This window comes from Mus musculus, chromosome 8, assembly GCF_000001635.26.
Source record: "Mus musculus strain C57BL/6J chromosome 8, GRCm38.p6 C57BL/6J".
NCBI lineage: Eukaryota > Metazoa > Chordata > Mammalia > Rodentia > Muridae > Mus > Mus musculus.
The window spans coordinates 64,059,916-64,085,690 of record NC_000074.6 but is presented as its reverse complement, the minus strand read 5'-3'; the positions used below and the strand labels follow the sequence as shown (position 1 = coordinate 64,085,690).

Here is a 25,775-nt window from a genome sequence, read left to right as displayed (position 1 = left end):
AGTTACAAAAAGAACATAAGAAAAGAAAAGAAATAAAAATACATATTACTATCCAACACTCTATTTATTATGTTCAGGCCTTTCGTAATGATTAGTAAGTAATTTCATGCCTTTCCCCCTCCAGCATGTGGAGAAACCCTGCAAGAATCCAGTGGCAACCTTTCTTCCCCAGGATTCCCAAATGGCTACCCTTCCTACACACACTGCATCTGGAGAGTGTCTGTGACCCCGGGAGAAAAGGTAGTTGATACCTGAGGAGTTCTTCAGTCTCCTATATGTAAAGCATTTCACTAGTTTTAAGCTACACTTTTCTTATTGTTTATTTACCATTATTGTTCCTTATTATTATTTTGCTAAGCTGGAGATTGAACCCTGGGCCTCAAATATGCTAGGCAAATACTTTCCTAGTGAGCTACAGCTACAGCTACAGCTACAGCTACAGCTACAGCTACAGCTACAGCTACAGCTACAGCTACAGCTACAGCTACAGCTACAGCTACAGCTACAGCTACAGCTACAGCTACAGCTACAGCTACAGCATCTCTTTGCTTTCTATGTTGAGGTGGGGTCTTTGTAAGTTTCCCAACCCGTCTTTAATCAAATCTGTAGTCCTGACTGGACTTTAATTCATCGTCCCTCTGCCAGTCAAGTTATTGTTTGAATTTGACTCTTGAAGTCACATGGACTGACTGTAAACACACCCATCAGCCTCAGGGTAACACTGAGTTACTGAGGTTGCTTACCAGGTCTTCTTAGAGATGGTTGGTGATTTTAAGTAACAGCATGGATACAGAGTTGTCCAGGGTCTTGCGATATTCACAGAAAAAGTCTTTGAAAAAGAAATATAAAAAATTTTTACTCACAGAAATTACTGATTGGTTGCATGAATAACCTTATAGTTCATATAGCTACTTATAATTTAAGAATTACATGCGTATTGAAATACTGTTATATGTTTTGGTAAAATTCTGTATAGGTTACTTTAATAAGTCCCTTCTGTGTTATGAAAAACATGTTTCTAATTATTTTCTTTGTGGCTTTTTGGGATTGTTTTGCTAAGTAGCTATGGTGGGCCTGGCATTCACTGTTTAGCACAGGTTAGCCTTAATGTCATGATAACCCTCTTGCCTCTGCTTTCCAAATGCTACATTTATTTGTGTGAATCATCAAGCTCACTATAGTTTTAAAAACAAGATTTTGTAGAATTTGAAAACATTTGATGCACGAATAATAAAGTTACTTCAAATTACAGCAATGAATAACTGATATTTCCCCCTCTAATCCTGTTAAAATGCTCTACATCATTAGTATTTAAAACTAATTCACTGTTCTTGTATGATTACTAATAAAAGTAATTTCAAAAGTATTTCTAGAAGAAATCAACAAATGTATCATCTTTTCTTTTATTGTTCTTTATGTTCTTTATGATAACTGGAGGATGTATTAAATTGTTATAAGTTATAAATTATAAGAATTAATTCATTTTAGACCATGTGTATTTTGTTTTCTTATAATATGTGATTCTATGCCTTTTAGACTGCTAAGTTTATAGCAGTCATATTTAAGTTGTATTTTTTCAGTACAAACAATGGAGACTGTAATGTCTCTCAAGTCTACTCACCTTATTCTAATCAACCAGTCATTTCTTATCTTGGTTATTATTACATTTTAATTATTTTGTCTCATTATTTTTCTCAACCAAAAATTACTTTTAGCAGCATTTACCTTCTAATTATAAAATATGCTTTTAGCATTCTTATTACCTTCTCTGTCATTCTTCACTTGGCAAAATAGTTTCTGATATTTGTCACCTTGGGAGAGAGCAATATTTACAAAGAAAAATCTCTGCTTTAACAGTATATTCTGCTCAATAATCCATGCAATGTTTTGTTCATCAGCCTTTTAGATTATATAGCTAATCTTCTCTGCTGATGTTTTTAGCCTGCTTAGTAATACAGACTTGTTCCACTGTTTGTCATTGTTCTGTAGTTGTCTTAATTGCACTTTAAACTTTACATTATTTTTAAAATGAAGTAATCTCATTTTTAGGCCATATTGTTGTACATATAATAGATTATTAAATGCTTAGAATGTTACATCTTTGTGATATATTTATCTGGTTTTACTATATAGGGATTTTATATCTCTAGTCAGGGTTCACTTTAAAACTCCTTTTGAAATCAAGGATGAGAGTGCATGCCTTTAATCCCAGGTAGAATTCAAAGTTAACTTGGTCTACATAGTGGATTCCAGGACAGCCATGGCCATATAACTCTTTATAAAAATCCAAACAAACAAACAAAATTGAACCCTCTTTTTTGATACTGATGTACTCACACTTTCTTTTGAGTAAGTGTGGGTATGCACATGTCCTGCTTTGTGCATTCAATGGTCTTTTAAACCTAGAGTGATGGCTTTATTGCTTACATATAATTCTTATTACAGTGATACATACTGTTATTTTTGATATTACAGCTTATTGTTTGTTTTTTCTATATATGGATCATGAGTTTTCCCTCACAGGATTGAGAGTTATAAATCTATAATCTGTTCTTATCATTCTACCAACTTTTCTTTAAGATTAGATTTAAAGATAGGGACTCTCTTCTCTGCCATGACTCTCCCTGAACACTTAACTCATATATTCCCATTGTGTATATTCTATTTTTTCCTCTTCTCATGTATGTTTTTTCCACGTGTTAAAGAAAACTTCAAAAGGAGAATACAAAAATTAAAACAGAACTCTAGAGGCCTTCAAACAAAAATGTTACTAATATGTAACTAAATTTAGAAACAGAAAACCTTACTATGCAACTAAAATTAGGAGAATGATACAATATTTTCCAGGATGAAGCACTGTAGGTTCATAAATGTATAGTTTTCACCGAATTCATGAAAAAATGTAATTCTAAACCTGTTTCCAATATATTTCTTGTTTGCTAACCAGATCAAGTTTCTTTCCCAAGTTTATTTAAGATGTGCAGTGTTGGTCAAAGGAGAGTAACACTGTCTGAAGTGTCAATGTTGCTGGATAAATTACATCTGAATCTACTTCATAACATGAGACTCTTCCGGACCCTGGAGTCTATGGCTTTGTCCAAAGAGCCTCTTGTATCAATGAACTAACATGACCTGAGGCCATTGGCCACATCTGATACATCCATATTACAAAGAACATGTTTAAGTAAATTTGAAAACAGCTTTTTTCAATAGATAATTCTGAATATATAATTTATAATGATGTGTGAAAAATTAGAATTTTATATCATATCATTCTCCTGAAGAAATATAATTTTTTACTTCGAAGAAAAGTATCTAGCACTTGAATTAGAAGCTAAAGAAAATACTTTTTTGCATATCTCTTAAAATAAAAATACAAATTAAATTATCCATGGATAGCACAGAAGCTCCAAAGAATGTTGGTATTATTCACACAACAAATTTGTTTTTGAAAAATGACCCACAGTAAGGGTGAGCGCCACGGAAGGAGAGGCCTGAAGCCGCAAAAACCCTTCTGGGTTATGAGTGCGGCTCCCTATGTATTTGCCGTGAAGTCACTGGCCCCCACTCTGTGAGAGCAATGCTCCTCACACAATGGTGATGTCTCACATTTCAGTCATAAACCTTCACTGATAGAGTAGGACTATATTGTCAAGTGATGTGATTCGAATTCTAGGAAGCAGAAATTGTGGTTATCTCTAGGGATATTGGGGAACTTGTACTACATCTGTATTATATACTGTCAGTATATATTATATTATATTACATTATATACTGACAGTCTCATCAATGACCCTTTTTGGAGCTTTGATCTGTGTGCATTCTGAAAATGAAAACTTGGGAATGAAACTGAACAAGAAAACAGGAATTTGGAAAAGCACTTACAGTATAATGTGAAAGTGAAATCACAAGTTAAGCATCATATACCTAAATGTGTCAACTTTTAAACTGCAGGTACCAAAGACAAAATCATAGGTGGATGGGTTGCTCACTATGAGAACCTCACAAATAGATTCTATTTTGTCCCTTTTTATTTTCTCTAATACACATACTTTATTTTTACATGAGAAAATCCTTGTTTTTAAAATAAGGTCATAGCTATAAACGAATGTGAAGATAACTTAATAATACAAGGCTTAAAGCAGGTAAGATGGCAAGTTGGAATTCATGACCATTTCTCATAATCAAAACCAAAGCCCATCAGTTCCGTACTATGTGTTCGAAGGCTCCAATCTCTCAGGGTAAGGAGATTCCAATTTGGTCTAAGACTATTCTTGGTGCTTTAACAGTTAAGCATGCACGGCTCAGAATTCAGCTGTGGTGACCAGGCAGAAGCATATAGTATTGATCTATCTGTCACTTACAATTGATTGACCTTTGAGCAAGGGCAGATTGTTTATGTCTCAAATAGAGTTAGAATAGTCTCCCATTTTTTTCCTGTATAACCCATTTAAAATCTGTCATTCAAGTGTCCTCCTTTTGAAAATATTTAATCATCTGTCTATGTTCTGTACATAACTGTGATTCACAATCTAGCATTTATATAGCCAAAGATATGTAAGTGAGCAATTTGTGTGTGTGTGTACGTATGCACATGCATATATATATATATATATATATATATATATACATTTCTATACATATACATTTCTCTCTATATATATATATACACATTTCTATACATATACATTTCTCTCTCTCTATATATATATATATACATATATATATATATATACATATATATATATATATACATATACATATATATATATATATATACATATATATATATATACACACACACACACACACAGTTCTGATCCTCTTCAAATAGATGTATATTCTGATATGTAAAATAAATATATTATGTCTATAATTATGATACCTCATAACGTAATAATATCATTGCTAAATTTTGGAAAATATCAGAGGGAATCAAAATACAACTTATTATGGGTTTATAGTAGCACTCAGATCTCATTGGAGGTCTGAAGATGACTGACCTATAGTAGCTTTTTGTTGAGACTGAAGAGTGACAAGGAATAGGAAAGGGACAAGAGAAATCTAGGCACACCTGTGGACACTTTTAGGAATTGATGCTAACACTGGGTTTGTCAGGGCACAAAAGCTAGGAATACCCAGCAGGTCTTTAGTTAGGAATACACATACTTCAGATCATAAATATGAATCAGCTAAAAGCATCAGAGATTTTGAACCTTTGACACTCATGAACTGATGGTAGCCAGACTTTCCTAAAATCTACATGGTCACAGAGCACAGGAAATGCTCTAGATGTATGAAAGTAAAAACCAAAGGGCAATAAGTTTGGAAGTTACTGTGTCACCTAGGAAATGAGAAGGTAACTCCTTTCCATGTTAAAGATCAAAGGTGAGGCTTTGTTTAGAGCTTCCATGAGAGAAGGAAGTTGTCAATTAGCTAGAGAAAGAAACAGAATGCTGGCAAAGAAGACAAAAAACTTTAATTAATACCAGGCAATGTCTGATCTAAAATTCAACCCGAATACACAATTTTAAGTAGAAGAATTCCTTTGACAATCTAATGCCCACTTTACCCCCATCTGCCATATAATTGAACCTCAAGAGAAGTTTGACCACTTTGGGTCATCTAACCTATAAGGCAGACACTTCAATGACAGTTCCAAGGTCCTTATCCATTCTTGGGTTCTTTTGTATCCCCCCTTCTAACTGGATTGTTTTTCTATGAAATGTTAAACCCGATTACAGTATAGTTGGTCTTTGACAAGTAAACTGATGCTTTGGTTAGTTACACTTCTTTTCTTTTTTTAATTGAAAATAGATTCTTCTTTGCATACACCCTGACCACAGTTTCCCCTCCCTCAACTCTTCGTAGTTCCCATACTACCTCCACTCTATCTCAGAACCACACCCTGTCTGTCTCCCTTCAAAAAAGAACAGGCCTCTAAGAGACAATCAAAGAGAACAAAACAAAATAGAAGATAGGCCAAGAAAACAAAGCAAAAGCCATCACATTGAGGCTGAAGAAGGCAATCCAACAGAAGGGAAAGACTCCAAGAGCAAACAAATGAGTGAAAGACACACCCACTCCCACCCTGAGGAGACCCACAAAACACCAAGCTAACAGCTACAACACATGCTCTGGAAAGCTGGTGCAGTAGGCCCAGACAGACCCTCTGCTTGCCACTTCTGTCTCTGTGAGCCCATATGAACCCTGCTTAGTTGACTCAGACCTATGTTCTCCTGGTGACTCCTACAACCTTTCCTTCCTCTCTTCTATTGGATTCCCCATATTTGAGGGTAGAGACCTAATGGAGCTCTCTGATTTATACTCTCATTCTACTTAATGTCTTTCTATGATGGGTCTATCTTCCAGCTCCTGTCTGCTGCCAGAGGGAGCCTCTGTATTGATGAATAGACAAGGTACTAATATATGAGTATAGCAGAATATCATTATGATTATTTTATCATTTTATTTTATTATTTGTATAGACAAGTAGTGCTTGGCGCTACCCTTGTCTTCAAGGCTTGTGTTAAGATGGATGCTTGAATATTCACAGTGAGCAGGATACACATATGTGCATTTCACAATGCTTGAGGGTTGTCTACTTGATTTTCCTTCACAACATCCGACTAAAGGCTTTGCCATCTAATTATGGCAACACAAGTTTGAGATGATGACATCATATTCAAATGATTTCTTCAGCATTTGAAAGTTTAAGTAAATTAAAAATCTGAAAAGATAGGGCATGACCTTGAACTTAGTTCTTTTGATGTACTATAGTGAATAGTTTCTAATTTCAGAAGATAGAATATTGTGCCTTTTGATATGAATATAATATTAATAGAAAATAGCTTCTGAGTTACAGGTGACATGAAATAGATAGCTTTACCTTTATAGGTTTGCCATAAATATTCATTTTTGACAATACAGTGCCAAAACTGATATAGACAATATGGTAGACAATCATACAACTGTTTGCTTGCTTGTTTGTGAAAATAAGCTGCAGATAGAACAGTTTACTGGCTTGATTTGTGACTTCAGAACTCTATTACTGAGGAAAATCCTATAGCCATCAAACACAGTGCATTAGATTTTCTTAGGGTTCCTCTGGCCAGAGTTCAGTAATCTGTTATATTCTGTTGCTTTTAATTCTAATATCTTTCTCCAAAAGCCATTAAATAACATCAACCAAATGTACTTTGTATATAAGTTACCTCTCCTTATCTCTCAAAGGTGCCAGCACTATTGCAATTGGCCTTTTAATGGTGCCATGGAATTTGTGTGAGGGGTGAGCATTGTCTTGATTGTGCAATCAGTCATACATTGATTCTTGCTCTGGAGACTTGCAGATATCCAGACCCTTGAACAGCTGATCTGCCTTTCTTCAAGATTCTTCACTAGGCAGCGCTGTCAAACAGAGTCTTTAATGAGCAAACTCAGCTGCAAGTTTATCACTTAAACTTTGCAACTGCATCTCCTCACAGACCAGGAAACCTGAGAACTTTCTTCCTGCTTTGTCTCCATTTGTGTTCGGAAGAAGCTGTGATTAATTTCAAATTGATGCTTATTACCACCAGGAACGAAATACTTCTTCTAATGCAGCATTCATTTATTATTCTTTGATAGGAACATGTTTACATAAACCAGTATAATAGAAAACAAACCATTGTTTACCAAGTGCTTTTGATTTGTAATTCAACTAGGGATTCTTCTAGCAGCGTTACTCAAAGGCCGGGATTTTACCTCCATAGCCACAGTCCTAAGATTTGATCTTAGAAAACCTATCTTTATTACATTTTCTACTTCTAAAGGATTCTGTGTTTCATATTAGTGTCAGGCCGGTTTTGTTCCTCCATGGTGCTTGGAGCTTAAACTAGAAGATTAAAAACAAGATAGGAAACTCTTCTGTTCAGAATTATCCTCTTGTCTAGCTCTGTGTGTGTGTGTGTGGGGGGGGGGGCATTCTATGATTTCATGTATTAACTGTTTGTTAGCAGTCCAGAGACATAATTTCCAGTTTGGGTTGATGGTGGTGATAAATGGATTTCCAGTTTAGCTGATTTCTTTAGGAGGGAAATTGAAACTACTTGAACATGATTGTAAAATTGCCTCCTTAAGTTTAAGAGAGGCCACCCAGGAATTTCAATTATGATCTTTGTGTCTTTATCTCGCCTCTGCTTCTCTATAGTCATAGATTTCTCATACGGTGAGGATAATCTGAAGTCCTGCTGTTTGCTGTAGGTAGATTTTTTTTATTAATCATTTTATTTGTTTACATTTCAAATGATATCCCCCTTCTTGGTTACTCCCCCACAACACCTTATCCTACCTCCCCTCTCCCTCCTCCCCTTTGCCTCTATGAGGGTGCTCCTCCACCCATTCACCCACTCCCACCTCACCACTCTAACATCCCCCTATGCTGGGGCACCAAGCCCCCCTGCCCTTCCATTGATGCCAGAAAAGGCCATCCTTTGCTACATATGTATCTGGAGTCATGGCTCCCTCCATGGGTATTCTTTGGTTGGTGGTTTAGTCTCTGGGAGCTTTGAGTGGTCCACTTAGTTGATATTCTTCGTTGTATGGGCTTGCTATCGCCTTCAGCTCCTTCGGGCCTTCCCCTAGCTCTTCCACTGGGTTGTCCAGGCTCAATGCAATGGTTGGCTGTGAGTATCTACATCTGTATTGGTCAGGTGCCGGCAGATCCTCTCAGGAAACAGCCATAGCACACTCCTGTCAGCAAGCGCTTCTTGGCATCAACAATAGTGTGGAGGTTTGGTGTCTGCAGATGGGATGGATCCCTAGGTGGGGCAGTCTCTGGATGGCCTTTCCTTCAGTCTCTGCTCCATTTATTGTTCCTGTGTTTCCATTAGACAGGAACATTTCTGGGTTAAAAATTTTGACATGGATGATGGCCTCATCCCTCAACCAGGGGCCGTTCCTATCTGTTGGAGATGGAATCTACAGGTTCTCTCTTCCCTTTGTTGTGTATAAGGTTTATTTACAGGGATCTTGGCTCCATACTGTGATGAGTTTTACTATAAGTAGTGCTTCCTTTTCTTCCCCCCTCCTTTTGTGTATATGTATGTGACGTGCATGGGTCACATGTACATGAACTAGGCATGTTCGTATACATATGTGCACATGCATGCAGAACCAGAGGTTAATGTTTTCCTCCATTGATTTCTATCTTACACATCAATGCAGCGTCTCTCAGTCCAATGCAGAGCTTATTGGTTTGGATAACCTAACTGGCCAGCTTGATTCAAATGTTCCCTGTCTTTGTATCCTAGGAATCCTTAGGATGACAGGTGGGCTGCCATGCTTGCTTGGCACTTAAGTGGGCACTGGGGCCCAAACTCTCATCCTCATGTTCTGCTGCTGTTTTGCTCTTTATCCAATGTGTGATCCCCCTAGCCCAGTGTTCAGTTTTCTTTTCTTTTTTTTTTTCTTTTCCTTTTCCCCCTACAAGACAGTGGGGTTTATATATATAAAAAACCTTTCTACATAAGGAAATCGGTTTTTTCAGATACTATAGTGTTCAAATTTCAATATCTTAAGGAAGTGCCATTTCTTTTCTAATGGGCAAACCAGTTTACATTCTCAACAGTATACTCACACATTCATACCTAATTTTTAAATCTCTCTGTTTTTCTCACACAATTATTCTAATAGATGTGAAATAGTATTTCATTGTGGTTTTAATTTGCATTTCTTGGATGATTAGTGCTATTGAACATTTTATATCTATTTATTTTTATTAAAAAGATATTTTGATATAATATACTCTGATTAGTTTCTCCTCCCTGAGCTTTCAGACCCTATCCACTTCCCCACCAACCCGAACCTACACCCTTTCTTTTATCTCCACCAGAATATAATAGACATTAAAATATTAATATTAATAATATTTAAATAAGAAAAGAGGGAAGCATATTTGTCATCAGCATTGGCAGGGTACTCTGAATATGGTTGCAAGCTTATTATCTCTGTCTCTCTGTCTGTCTGTCTCTGTCTGTCTTTCTCTCTCTTCCTCCAACTTTTCCACTCTCACAAAAAGTTTCTTTGAACATTGTTATAAACCATCGTTTTATAGGAAGGGATTTCAAATATTCACAATTTATTGCTTTTGGCTAACATCCATTTTAGTATCTAAAGAGCAAATTTATTATGAGCCTCAAACCTATTAGATGCATTTAAAGTAGCAGAGGGTTAACTGAGCTTTGGAATATACAAAATGCTTTCCAAATAATTTGACATCACAGAAGTACAAGTCTCATTTTAATTCCATTGTACTTCTGGTATAACCGAGGAAAATAAGTTAAAGCTTTGAAAGCCATGAGAAAAATTATCTTTTCCAGGACTTTTCTCTATTGTCTTTATAAAAAGCATCATCATTCCAAACAAAGGGAAGAATAAAGGGTCGTGCACAAGGTCGTCCAGCTCGGAAGCCTTCGCATGAATGTTCTTGGATCTGGAGAACTGCTGTGCCATCTGCCTTTAGTCACACTCAGAGGGGTAGATCTGAATGTTAGAGCTGTGTTTAAACATTTCAACACACACAACGATATTATGTTCTGGGAATACAGCACATGGTGTTTATTTTTAACATAATTATACTTGTCTTGATGGTTGTCTTTGAAATAAATTATTAAAAAGAAGTCATTCGTGGAAAAAGTGGAAATTATTCATGGTTCAAACCTTTTATCCCGGGAAAAATTCAAAATAAACTTTTTGAATAAAGGTTCCTACTTGTTTTAGGACTGCTTCAATTAAAACTATGGATTTCAGGTTGATTGCTAAAGTGCTTTCTCTACCCAGTGGTTAACGTTGTATTGCTGTTGCTTTGATTAAATATTAATCAGAATGCAGCTGTGGAGTGGCTTATTTGGTAAAGTGCTGGCTTGAGTTCGGATCTCTAGACTACAAAGCTGAGTGCAATGTCAGTCAAAGTGAGTGTCCCTGCAATCCCAGCAGAGGTGCAATGGAGAGACAGAGATGGAGGCCTCCCTGGAGTTCTCTCCAGTATAGCATACCTGGCAAAGTTCCAGACCGACCAGCTACCTTTTCTCCAACACAAGGTGGAAGATGTCAGAGTACTGACCCTTGAGGTTGCTCTCTGATTTCTATACACATGCTATGAGCATGTAATACCCACACACTTACATGCTCTCATACATATGAGTGATCACACACATGCAGAACATATTAATGAGAATAAGAACATGCAGTTTCAAGTTTTTAATGAAGTTGCCAGTGCTCTATGAATATAGACAAAAGGAGTCTATTTTTTTGTTTTCTTGCATTCCCTCTTGGAATCAAATATCTATGTACTGACACTCACTTGTACTTCCTGTGCTTTGCAGATTGTCTTGAATTTTACCACAATGGACCTTTACAAAAGTAGTTTGTGCTGGTATGATTACATTGAAGTAAGAGATGGTTACTGGAGGAAGTCACCTCTCCTTGGTAAGACATGACTCATCTTCTCTGTAGCTGTAGCTGTATTCTATACATGGTTGAGGCAGGCACTGTTTCCAAGAGTTATCACTTTCAATCTATATGGCTGAAATTGTTTATATTTTTAATTGTATGTTTTTCCAACCATACTGAAAACTGCTCAAGGACAAACAGATGAATAGATTGATTCACTGATTTAAAATAACTTAAATATGGGGTAGATTATTAAATATGGGGTAGATTATTTGATCTGAACACAGTGATTAAGCATAGCTTCCCAAAGATTATGCTTATTGATTCCACACAGCATTTATTTCCGAATTTGAAATTTAAGGGTAATAGTTTTGATAGGTTGCATATGTACATGGTGTGTGTGTGTGTGTGTGTGTGTGTGTGTGTGTGTGTGTGTGTGTGTGGTCTCTTTCCCAAGGCAGGAATGTGAGTTATCAGGTCCATCTTTGATAGTTGCCTTCCTGTGACTGGTGAAAAACATCTCAGTTTTTCTTGGAGAAGAGGCATCTGTATTTATGTCAGTAACTGCCGTTCAGATTGGTGCTCAGGGATGTCTGATCCCATCTTTAAACCACAGACTGCACAAGATGCTTTCATGAAGCATTGCTCAGAGGTGGGAGGAGCTGTGACCCCCAACCACAGGCCCACAGCTCCTCTGCTTTGGTGTTCTTTCCTTCCCAGATTGTGGCTTCCCTTCATGTTTAGTCATAGCTTAGCCCCACTGAGGTTTTGTCCTGTACTAATCCGGCTTTAATATCTAAAACCTGCTGAATGGACATTGCCTTACTTGATGTGGAAACTAACTCAGTAAGTCTGTGCCATCTCCGGAAATACTTCAAAACAAGAACAAAAAAAGGTCAATACTTCAAGTCGAGGAAAACAAAGCGCTGTTTTCTACATCTAGTTTCTCAGCCTGTGTAAAACACAGTATCACAAGTGTAGTTGGGATTCCAAGGAAACACTTCAGTGGCTTCCAGTTGTAGAATCCAATCGGAATCTACATTCAAGAAAGCACTTGGTGGAATATCACCATCAGCCTCCCTGGTCCAGTGTAGAGGGGTCCATCAGACCGACTCACTGTGATACAGATATGTGTGAAATCGCTTCCAAGGGTTCCTTGACAGACTGAGCTCTGAGTGAAATAGCTGTGATTCACAACATCAACTCACCAGGAAAAAAGTTAGGACCACAGAGACTCTAGCTGCCACTTCACACCCTCTAAGATGGAGGATGATTTGAAAAGATTTCTCCATAATTTGAATGCATGTAATAGTGAATGCAGTATGTCCTTTGCCAAGTTTCTTTAATTTGACCTTTCCTATGAATTTTTTTGATTCAATGTAGCTATTTTTTTCTTTAAATGTATGGGTGTGATTATTTTCAGCAATACACAGACATGCATAGACATGCTGGAAGCTTCTGTTCTGTCTCATGATGATCTGAGCCAACAGCGTATGTGTGTTTACACATTGTGACTATAAATGTGAGTAAGGCCTAATAAACAAAAAAGGAGACCAATGAAGGGAAGACTAGGTCTTTGCGAAGGACAGAGACTGGACTATAGGATGTGTCCTTTAGGATTGAGAGGAAGAGAGACAGAAGGGACAGGGGTACACAGGAGGATGGGGGAGTGGGGAGGAGTGAGATGAGACAAAAGGAGAACATGATAAACACACTTCATTCAAAAGTGCCACAGTGAGATTTAGTAGCTGTATGCTAGTTTAAAATCAAAACAATTAGAAGAATGGTTAAAAGTGTAGTATGATTGTAGAGTTATTTTATAGTGTGTGTGTGTGTGTGTGTGTGCATGTTGAAAGATCTGTATCGTGTAGTGAGCAATGAGTCTGTGGAAGGATGATGTGGAAAGGAAGGATGAATTCTATGACTTTACTCATTGTCTATTGTCTCCTAATAACTCACACATATGTATACAGAATATGATCAGTGCTCAGAATCAATTTGATATAACTATTCTGGTTATAATACTATAGACTATTATAGCTTTATCTGAGCTGGGTGTGTATGTTAATGTAAGGCACCTGAGGTGTCTTAAACTTTTTGTTCTGAGATGTTGTCATTACCTTGATGAGGGAAGGAACTTCTCTTTGTGTTTGAATCAAATTGTACCCTTCTGGGGGTGATCACATTGATGACTGCTCTAATGTCTCAACACAACTTGAGACTTTTTCTATTCTCATAGAGTCATAGCACCACCTTGAAGCATCATGTGATCTTTTATGAATTTGGGGGGTTAACTCTTAATTCTTTATATGATAATGATATGGGTGTCAGTTGACAGAGGATTTTGAAGTGGTTTGAAGAGAGTGCTTTATTTTGTTACCTTATTAAGGTAAAGTTATGGCTCTAAACCAGTGGTTATCAACCTTATGATTGTTGTGACTCTATAATACAGGTTCTTCATAATTTTCATTCCTACTTAATAAGTGTAATTTTGCTGTTGTTATGAATCATAATGTAAATATTTTTGAAGCTTGAGGTTTGCCAAAGGTGTTTTGACCTACAGTTTGAGAAACACTACCAGAGATATAAGCCAAATACATGCATATATGTGTGTATGTGTGTATATCTATATATCTATATATATCTAGATAGATAGATAGATAGATAGATAGATAGATAGATAGATAGATAGATAGATGTAGAGGTAAAGGTAGAGGTAGAGATAGAGATAGAGATAGAGATAGAGATAGAGATAGAGATAGAGATAGAGATAGAGATTATAACTCTTGTGGAGCACAAGTCTTTAATTCAATGCACAGTATGTACATATTCATATTTAGGAGCCTCTCTTTATTCTTTAATTTCTTTTAGGTAGATTCTGTGGGGACAAAGTGGCTGGAGTTCTTACATCTACGGACAGCAGAATGTGGATTGAGTTTCGTAGCAGCAGTAACTGGGTAGGAAAAGGGTTTGCAGCTGTCTATGAAGGCAAGTCACATTACATTACACTTAAAAGGTCACTTAAATCCCTCGCATCTCAACAAAGATGTTTCCTTTGGTTTCATTAAAAGAATATGGAAAGCTTATTTTTGCCATTACATAATTTTAGTAAGCCAACATGTTGATGTTCACAGGAGGATCTTAATAAAAATACTTGATAAATTTAAATGGCAAGAACAGGTTTCCTAGTGTATGCGATACAGTAATAACTCAGGAGAGACAAAGCAAATAGACAACAGTTCTTATGTTTGTTTTATGAGGCTGTGAAATGCCAAGAAAAATTAGAAATTTTCTTTGTACTGATTTTCTTTAAAAATCGTTTTGACGACTGGAATGGTGAAGCACCCCATTCTAGGGCACTGTACAGAGGGTGATTGTGTACAGTAATGAAGCATTCTTTGTCTAAATGGGAGAGTTGGCATGTGAGAAAGAATGTATTACATGCTTTTGTTCTATATTTCTTAAAGACAATGAGCTGGCATCCAGCTCCTGGCTGTACACCAGCCTTTTTAGGCAGGTTGTGGGTGTATAAATCCCTTTTCCATACAGGAGATTAAGTAGTTTCCAAGGCAGAAGAGTCCTACTTCCCTTAAAACTTAAGTAAGTGGGAAATTTTGTTTTAAAGATTCCTCCTGGTGGGGGAGAGGGTTACTGGACAGACACATGGAGGCTGCATACCACTGCTGTCAGAAGCTGCAGCGTTTCTGCCCAGAGTGAATCTTTGCTAATAAGCTCTTTTACCTGTGTTCAGAAGCCCAAGAAATCTTCACAGGGAATCACAGAATAAACTCAGTGAACATTTGTTCATCCCATAATTTTGGTAACACTACAACTGTCCACTTTTGATTTTCTTTATGGCACAGTCTTTGCATTCTCATAGAACTGACCTTAAATATTTTGAAGAAAAATATGATTAAATAACCTGTTGGGACTTGTTTCTTTGTTTGTTTTACCTTCCTCAGCGATTTGTGGAGGGGAGATAAGGAAAAACGAAGGGCAGATTCAGTCTCCCAATTACCCCGATGACTACCGACCAATGAAGGAGTGTGTATGGAAAATAATGGTGTCCGAGGGCTACCATGTTGGACTGACCTTTCAGGCCTTTGAGGTAAAGTCTTTTAGGAAAATTTCATGGTGACATGTTCCCTATAAATGACAGCAGCATTTAAGGGCCTCCTCATTAAGTCAGGGTAGAAGCAGAGAATCAGCCTTTTAATCATCGAAGAAGCAGAGGGTAGCCTATAAAGTGTAACAGCAAGAAAGAAAGGTTGTTTTTTTTTTCTTTTTGCTTGTTACAGCCATTTGCAAGAAGATTAAAGTGAGTTTATATTAACTGTGCTATTTGAATTAGAATGTTTGAAGTGTTGATAGCTTTTGAAGATTTTTTTTTAAAGCAAATGTATAGGCCTCTGTCATGAGACTGCTTGGAGGGTCCATTAAATCACAGAACCTTTGTTTCCCCTCTAGAGGTTTCTTTTTATGTTGTGATGGAGAACATTCTTTTTAGCTTTTATATGATTACAAAACTTGTTTATATCGAGCATCATATTCTAAACATTCTCAGAAGCTTTTAACTTCATCAAAAAGTTACTTGTCAGTGCTTTGGGGAGAAAGCTCACTGGATAAAGCACCTGCCTGAGGACCTGAGGTCTGACTCCCCAGAACTCACATGAAAGCTAGCAGGTGTGGAGGCCACCTGTGACGCCAGCCCTCCTGGAGGCAGACTCTCAGAAGAAAATCTGCCACCTAGGCTCTCCAGAGTCCCTAAGCTCTGGATTCAGCCAGAGAATCTCCCTCAGTAAATAAACAGTAGAAAACAGAGTGTTACCAACTTCTGGCCTCTACATGCACACACAGCAGAACACACACAAGCGCCCATTCACATGTGAACACACATACAGATAAACATAAATACTACACACACACACACACACACACACACACACACAACAAAACCTGACTCTGAGACTACTAATCAAGATAATTAATATAGTTTTCCTTCCTCCCTTCCTTCCTTCTGCCATTACTCTCTCTCTCTCTTCCCTTTCTCTCTCCCCTCCTTCTCTCCCTTCCTCTCTCCCCTCCTTCTCTCCCTTTCTCCCTTCCTTCCTTCCTTCCTTCCTTCCTTCCTTCCTTCCTTCCTTCCTTCCTTCCTTCCTTCCTTCTTTCCTTTCATCTGTATTACAATAAAAACCAAGAAAAGAAGCAATTAGAACTAAAGATATGGAGAAGTGATTTTAAGTACCCTGTAGCATGCTTCGATTAGTCAAAGGATATAGAAAGGAAGAGCTCTAAGTGATATGGGAAAGCCTGATAAGATGATAGGGCATCCAGTACAGGGGAATGCCAGGGCCAAGAAGCGGGAGTGGGTGGTTAGAAGAGCAGGGCAGGAGGAGGGTATAGGGAACGTTTGAGACAGCATTTGAAATGTATATAAAGAAAATATCTAATAAATAAATAAATAAATAAATAAATAAATAATGAAAGGGCATGGTGGGTCCAAGTAAGAGCTGGGAATCCAGATGTCTCCGTGGAGAAGTATTTTTGAACTGACCACAGTAAACCTGATTCACTGTCCAGCCATCAAAGGGCAGAAGCTCCCCTGCAATCACTGGTGAGGTATATTTGGCTCTGAGAGCAAAGACTGTGGTCATGTCTTTATCACCACAGCAACAGCATCAGGAGAATCTAGATGACATCTATACAGTTAAAGCCTCTCTGGTCTCACCTACAGACCTCTGTGAAAGATCTTTGATTCTTGTATCTTCTCTCTTGAATTTGCTATTTTATTTCCCACACGCATCTTTCATCATGAAAAATAAGTCTTTTCTGTTTTAACCACAATGTTGTATTTTATGCTTCTGACAACTCTGCAGTTGGGAAATCTTGGTTTTGAAATTTATTTGCGTTTGATGTTTGTTCTTTTAATTTTAATAATAAACATTATTCAAATACACTAGCTTACAGAGAAGAGCTAACTAAAGTGTCTGATTAAGATCTTGGGCTGGAGAGATGGCTCAGTGGTTAAGAACATTTGCTGATAGTGCAGAGGGCCTAAATCTGCTCCCACCACCCTCATCAGATGGCTCACAACCACCTATACCTATGGTTCTGGGGAATCTATGCTTTCTTATGGCCTCTACAGGCAATGCACGTAAATTGTTGGTGATCAGTTTAGTAGTAGCAATTTTAAGGGTATGAAAATCACTGAAAAAAGACCCCAGACTCATTATACAAAGACAAAAAAACTAAATCTACAGGAATAACCAGCATGCGAGAATCAACCATTTTTCAAAATGGCAACCCCAGACAAAGGCTCACAAGTCTTCCTATAGGGGACTAGGGGAACGCTCTAGAAGGTTAGGTAATCTACAATTTCGCTGGTGGGTGCTAGGGGCTCACAGGTAGACAGTGGTCTGCATTCCTATGTCATGAATGTTTAAGCATAGGATGAGCTAGGGATGCCCAAAACAGATAGCCCATTCTGCAATATTTTCCCTTTCTTGTGGTTATCTTCAGGCTGTTCTTTGGGAGGGGGTTTTATGACCTTGTTTCTGCATTTTATGGTCTGTTCCTGGAGCTGGTGTCTTATGTTCTAGCTCCTGGGACTTATGTTCTGTTCCTGGAGTTGGTGTCTTAGGGCCTTCTTTTCTAAATCAGGCCCAGTTCCTAAATGGAGACAAATGGGGTTTATGATGTCCTTTCACAATCTTCAAAAGTAAGATGGTATAAAGATAATAGTCTCATCTTTGACACAACTATATATACATAAGCCATTTATTTTTATTGATTGGTAGAATGATTTAATGACCACTATGCTTTTGAGGTTGAGTTTGGCATATATAACATTTTATTACTGTCTTTAATTTTCTACCTTTTCTTCATTTTGATTTATTTCTATTGTTTCTGCCTTCACTTATGTGTTGAACACATTTTCTTAAGTGATTGAACCTGAACCTGCGATTAGCTTGATTACATACTGACCACCCCCTCTCCAACTCATTTCAACACTTGACCTCAGCACACATGCAAAGAGTGTCATCAAATCTGCTCTATCACTTGAACAATAACACACAATGATTTATATCAACCGCTTAGTCAAAGCCATGCCTTGCTGCATGCTTGGAACTTGAGGTGACAAAGAACTGCAGGCCTTAACTCTTGATCTGCTTGTCTTATTTTGTGCAGTATGAGGTTGTAACATCACTTACAAACACAGAAAGGGTTTTGAGTGTAAAATAAAATCCTGATTCAGTTGCTGTGGTTCAGTCCCTTTCTCACTCCTGCACCATTGGCCTTATGATCTTCCTTAACTTCTAAAGAAATACTGTTTCTTCTCATACGACAACTTTTTCTTTCAGTGTTCCACTGATTCTAGGTCTCTTGATATTCCTATTTTTTTCCTATTTCTCTCTCTGTTCATTTCCTTCTTCAAAAGATGTATACTTGACAGCTCAATTTCAGCCATTTTATACAAATTTATTCATTGCAATTATGACAGCTTGAATTTAAACCAAGGATCAATGTATAGATTTGCTTCATGTTTCTCATTAAAATATGTTCACATAGAGCAAAGGCATTTCATATGCTAAGGGTGTCTTCAGCACCAATGACTCTCTGAGTAATATTTGGTAATGTAAAGGATGGGTGTCCGTGTGACAATATGTGGTATTCAGTGGTTGGACATTTGCATACTCCCCTTTTTAAAAGAAAGTTACTCGAGTTTCAATCAGAGGCTCTAAGAATAAGTAGGTAAGCTAGATTTATGGAAGACTTGGTGTACTCTCTGGCTGAAGTTAGACTAGATATCCCGAGTTCTAAAAAATTCAGAAAGGGAAAAGACTTAGGTGTCCTAGGAGAAAGAACCAAGCCTGGATACTTATATTTATTCAGTCTGAGTTTTGTACTGATTAAAATCAAATCGGCATTGATTGTGCAGTTGATTCTGGTTTTACTTGTTAATTTTCCTACTCAATAAAAATTATAGAAACCCCACATCAGTATTCTATTCATACTCAATAAAAATTATAGAAATCCCACATCAGTATTCTATTCATGTTTTCATATTATTTAAAGGAACATCCCAAACACCTAACAGGCACTTTACAAGTTGTGATGAGGCTTACTAAGCAAATGTGTGCTCAGATAAACTCCTTTCAGGCAAAAGTCATAGTGTTGTTGGCTGTGAGTTTGGTACTAATGAATTGACAATGAAAATTAAAGTATCCTGAAATAGCAATACACCTAAAACAAAGTTGTTAAGTGATTGTGGATAAACATTTTGTGACTAGACTCTTACAGAAATCCAACAATGTGTTTGCCAAGGAGTAATGTATCCATCATTGTTAATTCACTTCTTCACAACAACTTTATAGAACATAAGTACTTATAACACTGTGAGTATACACAGATCAGCTGTACATGTTTCCTTAATCATTCTAGTAGACATTAGTTTAACTCATTTTTAAAAAATTTATATATTTATTTGTACAATGGAAATGTTTGCTTTAAGCCTGTGTCTACTCTAGATGAGCTGCTGAGGACAGACACTAGAACTCAAAGCCTGGTTTAATTCACTTAATTATCTGTTCATATGAATCTGTTTTTGTTTAGACATATATTTCTGTGGAGCTAGAGAGGAAAACATATTTGGTTTCTAGAATCTACATGGTACATTATAGCCTTCTATAACTCCAGTTATTTGACTTCCACAGATACTAGGCATGCATGTGGTACATATATGCAAAGAAATAATCATACATATCAAATAAAATATGAAAAGGAAATTCTTGAATACTATGTTTACATTATAAAGAATACATCTTTTTTCAATTTTTATTAATTTAATCTTTGAGGACTTAATATACAAGTATTATATCTATATCATATCTTTTCTTCCCCCAACTATTCCAATATTTCTCCCTCTCCCTCCCTCATTCATGATTTATTTATTATTGTTACACATATATGCATGTATATGTATACATATACATGTATATGTACATATTTGCACACATGTGTACTCAACCTTCTAAAGGTCTTTACCATTGGTCATATTCATGCCTATGTGGCCAGGGGTAGCTATTTGGGATTAGGCAACCTATGTGGGAGCTTATCTCTTGAGGAAACTGATTCTCCTCCTTCAGCCTCGGTTAACCACCATTCTTTTCATTTAGGGGTGGGATATATGGAACACCCCTTGTCCATGTTGGTGTTGTCATAATGCTGGTCTTGTTTAGGCAATCATACTGTTATAATCCTGCAGGTGCATTTTTCCTGTTGTGCCTACAGGACACTATCTAGCCACAGGCATCCTGGTTCTTAGAATCTTTCTGATTCCCTAACATTCTCCTAGGCTTAGCTATAGGGCTTGCATTGCAGAAATATCAGAAAGAGTTGGGTACTGCACAGTCACTAATTCTCTGCATTTTGACCATATGTGGACTTTGGTAATAGTCTCTGTTGCAAAAAGTAATCTTAATGAGGTATAAGAGGTACACTTACATATTTATCTAAAGATAAATATTTTGAATATAGTTATAAATTGTATATGTTTAAAGAAAGTAACAGTTGTAGGTTCTTTCAATACCATGACCTCTGCAGTCACGGGTAGTTGGCTAGCTGTGCAGTTTCAGACATGAATTTCCTCCTATTAAGTGGATGACCTTACAAAGCTTCTTGCTACCCTGAGATAAAAGTGCTACTATTGTGCCATTGAGAATATGTTGATGACCTGATTGTTATATCTGCAGTTTTTACAGTTAGATAGGACTACTGGTTACTTCTCTCTCTTAGAAGATTACATAGCACTATGAAGCCAATCCTTGGAAGGAGGCTTTTAGCTTAGTCTCAGCTCAATTTCTTCAACTCCTTAGTCTGAAGTGGGTGTTGCCTTCAGCAATATGGTGTCACCTTCACACTGAGAAAATCAACCAAGGACAATGAGCATAGGTTATGATATTTGTAGAGACACTTGCATTTCTCTAAAAAAAACAGCTTGAAGGAATAATTTCAAAATTCATAGATCTGTCAGATAATCCATGGGCTTGGGGAAACAACCCTTACTCTGTATGGCATAACATCACTTAAATACACACACACACACACACACACACACACATGCATATATATACATACATATACATATATATACACACACATATATATATACACATATATATATGCACACACACATACACATCTATAATATATCTTAAGCTTATAAATGTTTTCTTATTCTTTTTGTTTCAACTGTACTTATCTCCTTTCTTCTATTTCTTTATTTACCGTTCTTCCCGCTTCTCAATTAAAGCGCTTCTATTATTCCCATCTACCCCCATCCATTGCACCTGTCTTCTACTGCCTGCCCCTCAGCAGCTCACTGTCCCTCCATCTCTGCTCTTACTTTCCTGCTCTGAGGGCACAGCAACTCATACACTCAGATTTAAGATTTGGAACTAGGTCCAGAAATAAGAAAGAACTTTGGATGCTTGTCTTTCTGGGCCTGGATATGTCATTGCTTTATAGCTAAATAGGGTTCCATTGTGTATCTGTACCACAGTTTTCATGATTCACTCATCAGTTTAAAGACACGTTTCAATCTTTTAGTTTTTGTGAATAGATCATCAAAAAGCATGGCTGAGAAATCTGTGTTCTAGGATGACAGGTAATTTGGGTCAGGGAGTGGGATACTTGGGTTAACATCATAGATTTATGTTTTAGCTTTGTCTCCTGATTTCCACATTGGCTGCACCAATTCACAACCCCACCAACAGTGAATAAAAGGTCCCCCCTCTTGCTCTTTCACCAGCATTTCTTTCTTTAAAAAAAAACAACTATTTTTTATTAGATATATTTTCTTTATTTACATTTCAAATGTTATTCCCTTTCCTAGTTTCCTCTCTGAAAATCCCCTGTCCCCTCCCCACTCCCCCTGCTCCAAAACCCACCCACTCCCTTTTCCTGACCCTGGCATTCCTCTATACTGGGACATTGAACCTTTACAAGACCAAGGGCCTCTCCTCCCATTGATGACCAACTAGGGCCATTTTCTGCTACATATGCAGCTAGAGCCACCAATCCCACCATGTGTTTTCTTTGATTGGTGGTTTAGTCCCAGGGAGCTCTGGGGGTGCTGGTTAGTTCATATTGTTGTTCCTCCTATAGGAATGCAAAGCCCTTCTGCTCCTTGGGTACTTTCTTTGGCTCCTTCATTGGGGACCCTGTGCTCTGTCCAATGGATGGCTATGAGCATCCACGTCTGTATTTGCCAGGCATTGGCAGAGACCCCTCAGGAGACAGCTATATCAGGTTCCTGTCAGCAAAATCTTGTTGGCATCTGCAATAGTGTCTGGGTTTGGTGATAAATCTGTTTATGGGATGGATCCCCAGGTGGGGCAGTCTCTGAATGGTTATTCCTTAAGTCTCTGCTCTGAACTTTGTCTCTGTAACTACTTCCATGGTTTTTTTTTCCCCCCTTCTAAGAAGGATTGAAGTATCCACACCTTGGTCTTCCTTCTTCTTGAGTTTCATGTGTTTTGCAAATTGTATTTTGGCTATTCTAAGCTTCCAGGCTAATATCCACTTATCAGTGAATACGTATCATGTGTGTTCTTTTGTGATTGGGTTACCTCACTCAAGATGATATCCTCTGCATTTCTTATCAGAGTTTTTCTTGATTGTAGCCATCTGAGTAGGGTGAAGTAACTTTTCAGAGTAGTTGTAATTTAAATTTATCTAAATACTAAGGATAATGAATAATTATTAAGATATTTCTTAACTAAGCTTCTTTTTTTTTGAGAATTCTATTAGAACACATAGCCCATTTTTTACTGAGTCATTTGATTTCTTGTGTGTTTTTTGAGTTCTTTGTATATTTTGGATATTAATCCTTTATCAGATGTAAACAGAAGTCTAATTTTATGGTTCTACCCATGGATATTCAGTTTTCCCAGAGTCATTTGTAGAAGACATTGGCTTTTTCCCATGCTGTGTTTTGGACATCTTTGTCAAATGTCAGATGGCCATAGTTATGTGAATTCACATTTGGGTCTTTTATTTTTTCCACAGACCTAATCTCTGCCTTAGTGCCTGTACCATGCTTTATTATTATTATTATTATAATTCTGTAATGAAGCTTGAAATGTGGTATGCTAATCTTTTGGCATTACGTATTTTGTTCTGGGTTACTTTGGCTGCCTTGGATCTTTTGTGGTTTCATGTGAATTTTAGAATTCTTTTTCAATTTTTGTGAAGAGTATCATGGAGATTTTGACTGCAGTTGCACCAAGTCTGTAAACAGTTTTGATAAGTTGGTCACTTTCACGATATTAATTCTACTAATCACGTGCATGGGGTGCCTTTCCGTTTTCTAACTCAATCTCTTTCTTCAGATATTTATTAATTTTTTAAATTAAAGCATTTGTCTACTTTCTTGGATGGGTATATTTCTGGATAATTTTGTTATTTTGAGGCTAATGCGAATGGTAATATGTCCATGAGCTCTTTCTTACAGTGCTTGTTATTGGTATATATGAAGGCTAATGAAATTTGTAAGTTGATTTTGTATCCTGCTACTTAGCTGAACGTTTTGAATTTTTGGATATTATATTTGGGATTTTCTATGTATAATATTGTAGCATCTACAAATAGGGGTACTCTAACTTTTGTTGCCTATTTGTATCCCTTTAATTTCCTTCTCTTGTTTGTTTGCTCTAGCTACGGCTTCTAGTACTTGGAGACTCAGAGATAATCAAGGAAGATTTTATCACATACTAAAGAAATGCACAACATTATAAGAGAATACTTAAAAGACTTATATGCTGCTAAGCTAGAAAACTGAAAATAAATGGATGAATTTATAGATTTGTCCTCAAGATAAAGGTTAAACTAAAGAGATGCCATCCTCCTAAACAAACATATAACAAACAAGGGAAGTGGAACAGTCATGAGTCAACAGGAGAAATCTGTCAATCTGTCAATCTGCAAGGAACCATAATCAATACTTAAAGAATAAAAAAAAAATAGAGACAGAGGAAACACATCTAAACTACTTCTTTGAGGATATAACCTTACTATTAAAACCATGTAAAAACTCAACCAAAAAAAAAAAAAAAACTATAGGTCAATATCTCTGATGAACAAAGAGTCAAAGATGCTCAATAAAATAACGCGCACTGAATATAATTCTATATAGTAAGAGTTATTCACAATGATCTAGCCAAATTGACTTTATGTTAAAACCAGTTTTAAAGTTATTTATCTCATTTTTTTACATTCTTTCAAAAGTGCTTCTGGTTTTCTATTTTTATCCTCCATAGAACTTTTCTCCTTCAGATAAAGGGCTATTAAGATAAAATCATTCCACATTTGATTGACATCTATTGTAAGCACTCACTAACTGTCTGTCATTTATACTTTTCTGTTAGTGCGACATTGTTTTACTGATCACATTGCTATTTGCTTTATTATGTAAAGACAAAACGCTGTATACATTTATCAATGAATTAAACATAGTTTTTTTTCTTGAACAGATATCAGAGGGGTGGACCGTTATCCCATTTGGAAAGCGTTATATTCCATAAACTTGTACTCTCAAAATACATAGCTTGAGACCCCACCCACAATGTTGATTTTAAGATTTGGAGTAATTCGAAATGATTAGGTGGAGTGTCACGAATGGCCTCCAGGCCCTTGTGAAAGAGCTATAGGAAGAAGACTCAGTGGATAGGCATCCTTTACAAAGAATATCATCGGCTAATGAATATGTCAGCACCTTAACTATAACCTTGTCAGCTTCCAGAACTGAGAAGAACAGTTCTGCTGTCCACAAGCCACTTAGTCTGTGGGCTAAGATGTTAAAAAAAAAATGTATCCTGAATAGGACAACACTGGGAGTTTTTTCTTCTGCTACTGAATATATTGCCTCTTAACACCAACATAATAAAGTAAGCTTGTATGTGAATATGGAATTAATTTGTAACACTTAAACTCCTTTCATCAGCTGTATTATCAGTAAAGGATCTTCTAGCACTGTTTTATTTGAGGATTTTTGGCGTGTACCACTGAATCAGAGGAAAAAATTTGGAGACTGGAGATGTTTACAGGAAAAGCTTCAAAGAAACGCCAATAAAGCAGAAAGAAGTAAAATAAACTCAGAGCTTAGTTTTGTTTAGAGTGAAATCCCCACATGCATTAATTCAAGTGGGATTAAGTTTGAGGGACTTGTCAACATTGCTGCACACCCTGCTTGGATGAGACTTCCCTTATGTAAGCCAGAAATGTTTAGCAGCCCTGGCTGTCCTTGAAATAAGCTTCAGGACTCTTAATAGTGTATGAGTTTTTGC

General features: G+C 36.9%; 1 protein-coding gene across 4 annotated transcripts in view; it reads left to right on the top strand.

Annotated features, from left to right (window-relative positions):
* Tll1 (tolloid-like) overlaps window positions 1-25,775 on the top strand; it is a 192,911-nt gene that overhangs the window by 120,318 nt on the left and 46,818 nt on the right. For all 4 annotated transcript variants that reach the window (XM_006509314.4, XM_011242185.3, XM_006509315.3 and 1 more), the window contains 4 exons: window positions 125-240; window positions 11,364-11,466; window positions 14,302-14,418; window positions 15,393-15,538. In XM_006509314.4, the coding sequence (XP_006509377.1) occupies window positions 125-240; window positions 11,364-11,466; window positions 14,302-14,418; window positions 15,393-15,538 (482 nt within the window). The remainder of the gene's footprint in view (window positions 1-124; window positions 241-11,363; window positions 11,467-14,301; window positions 14,419-15,392; window positions 15,539-25,775) is intronic.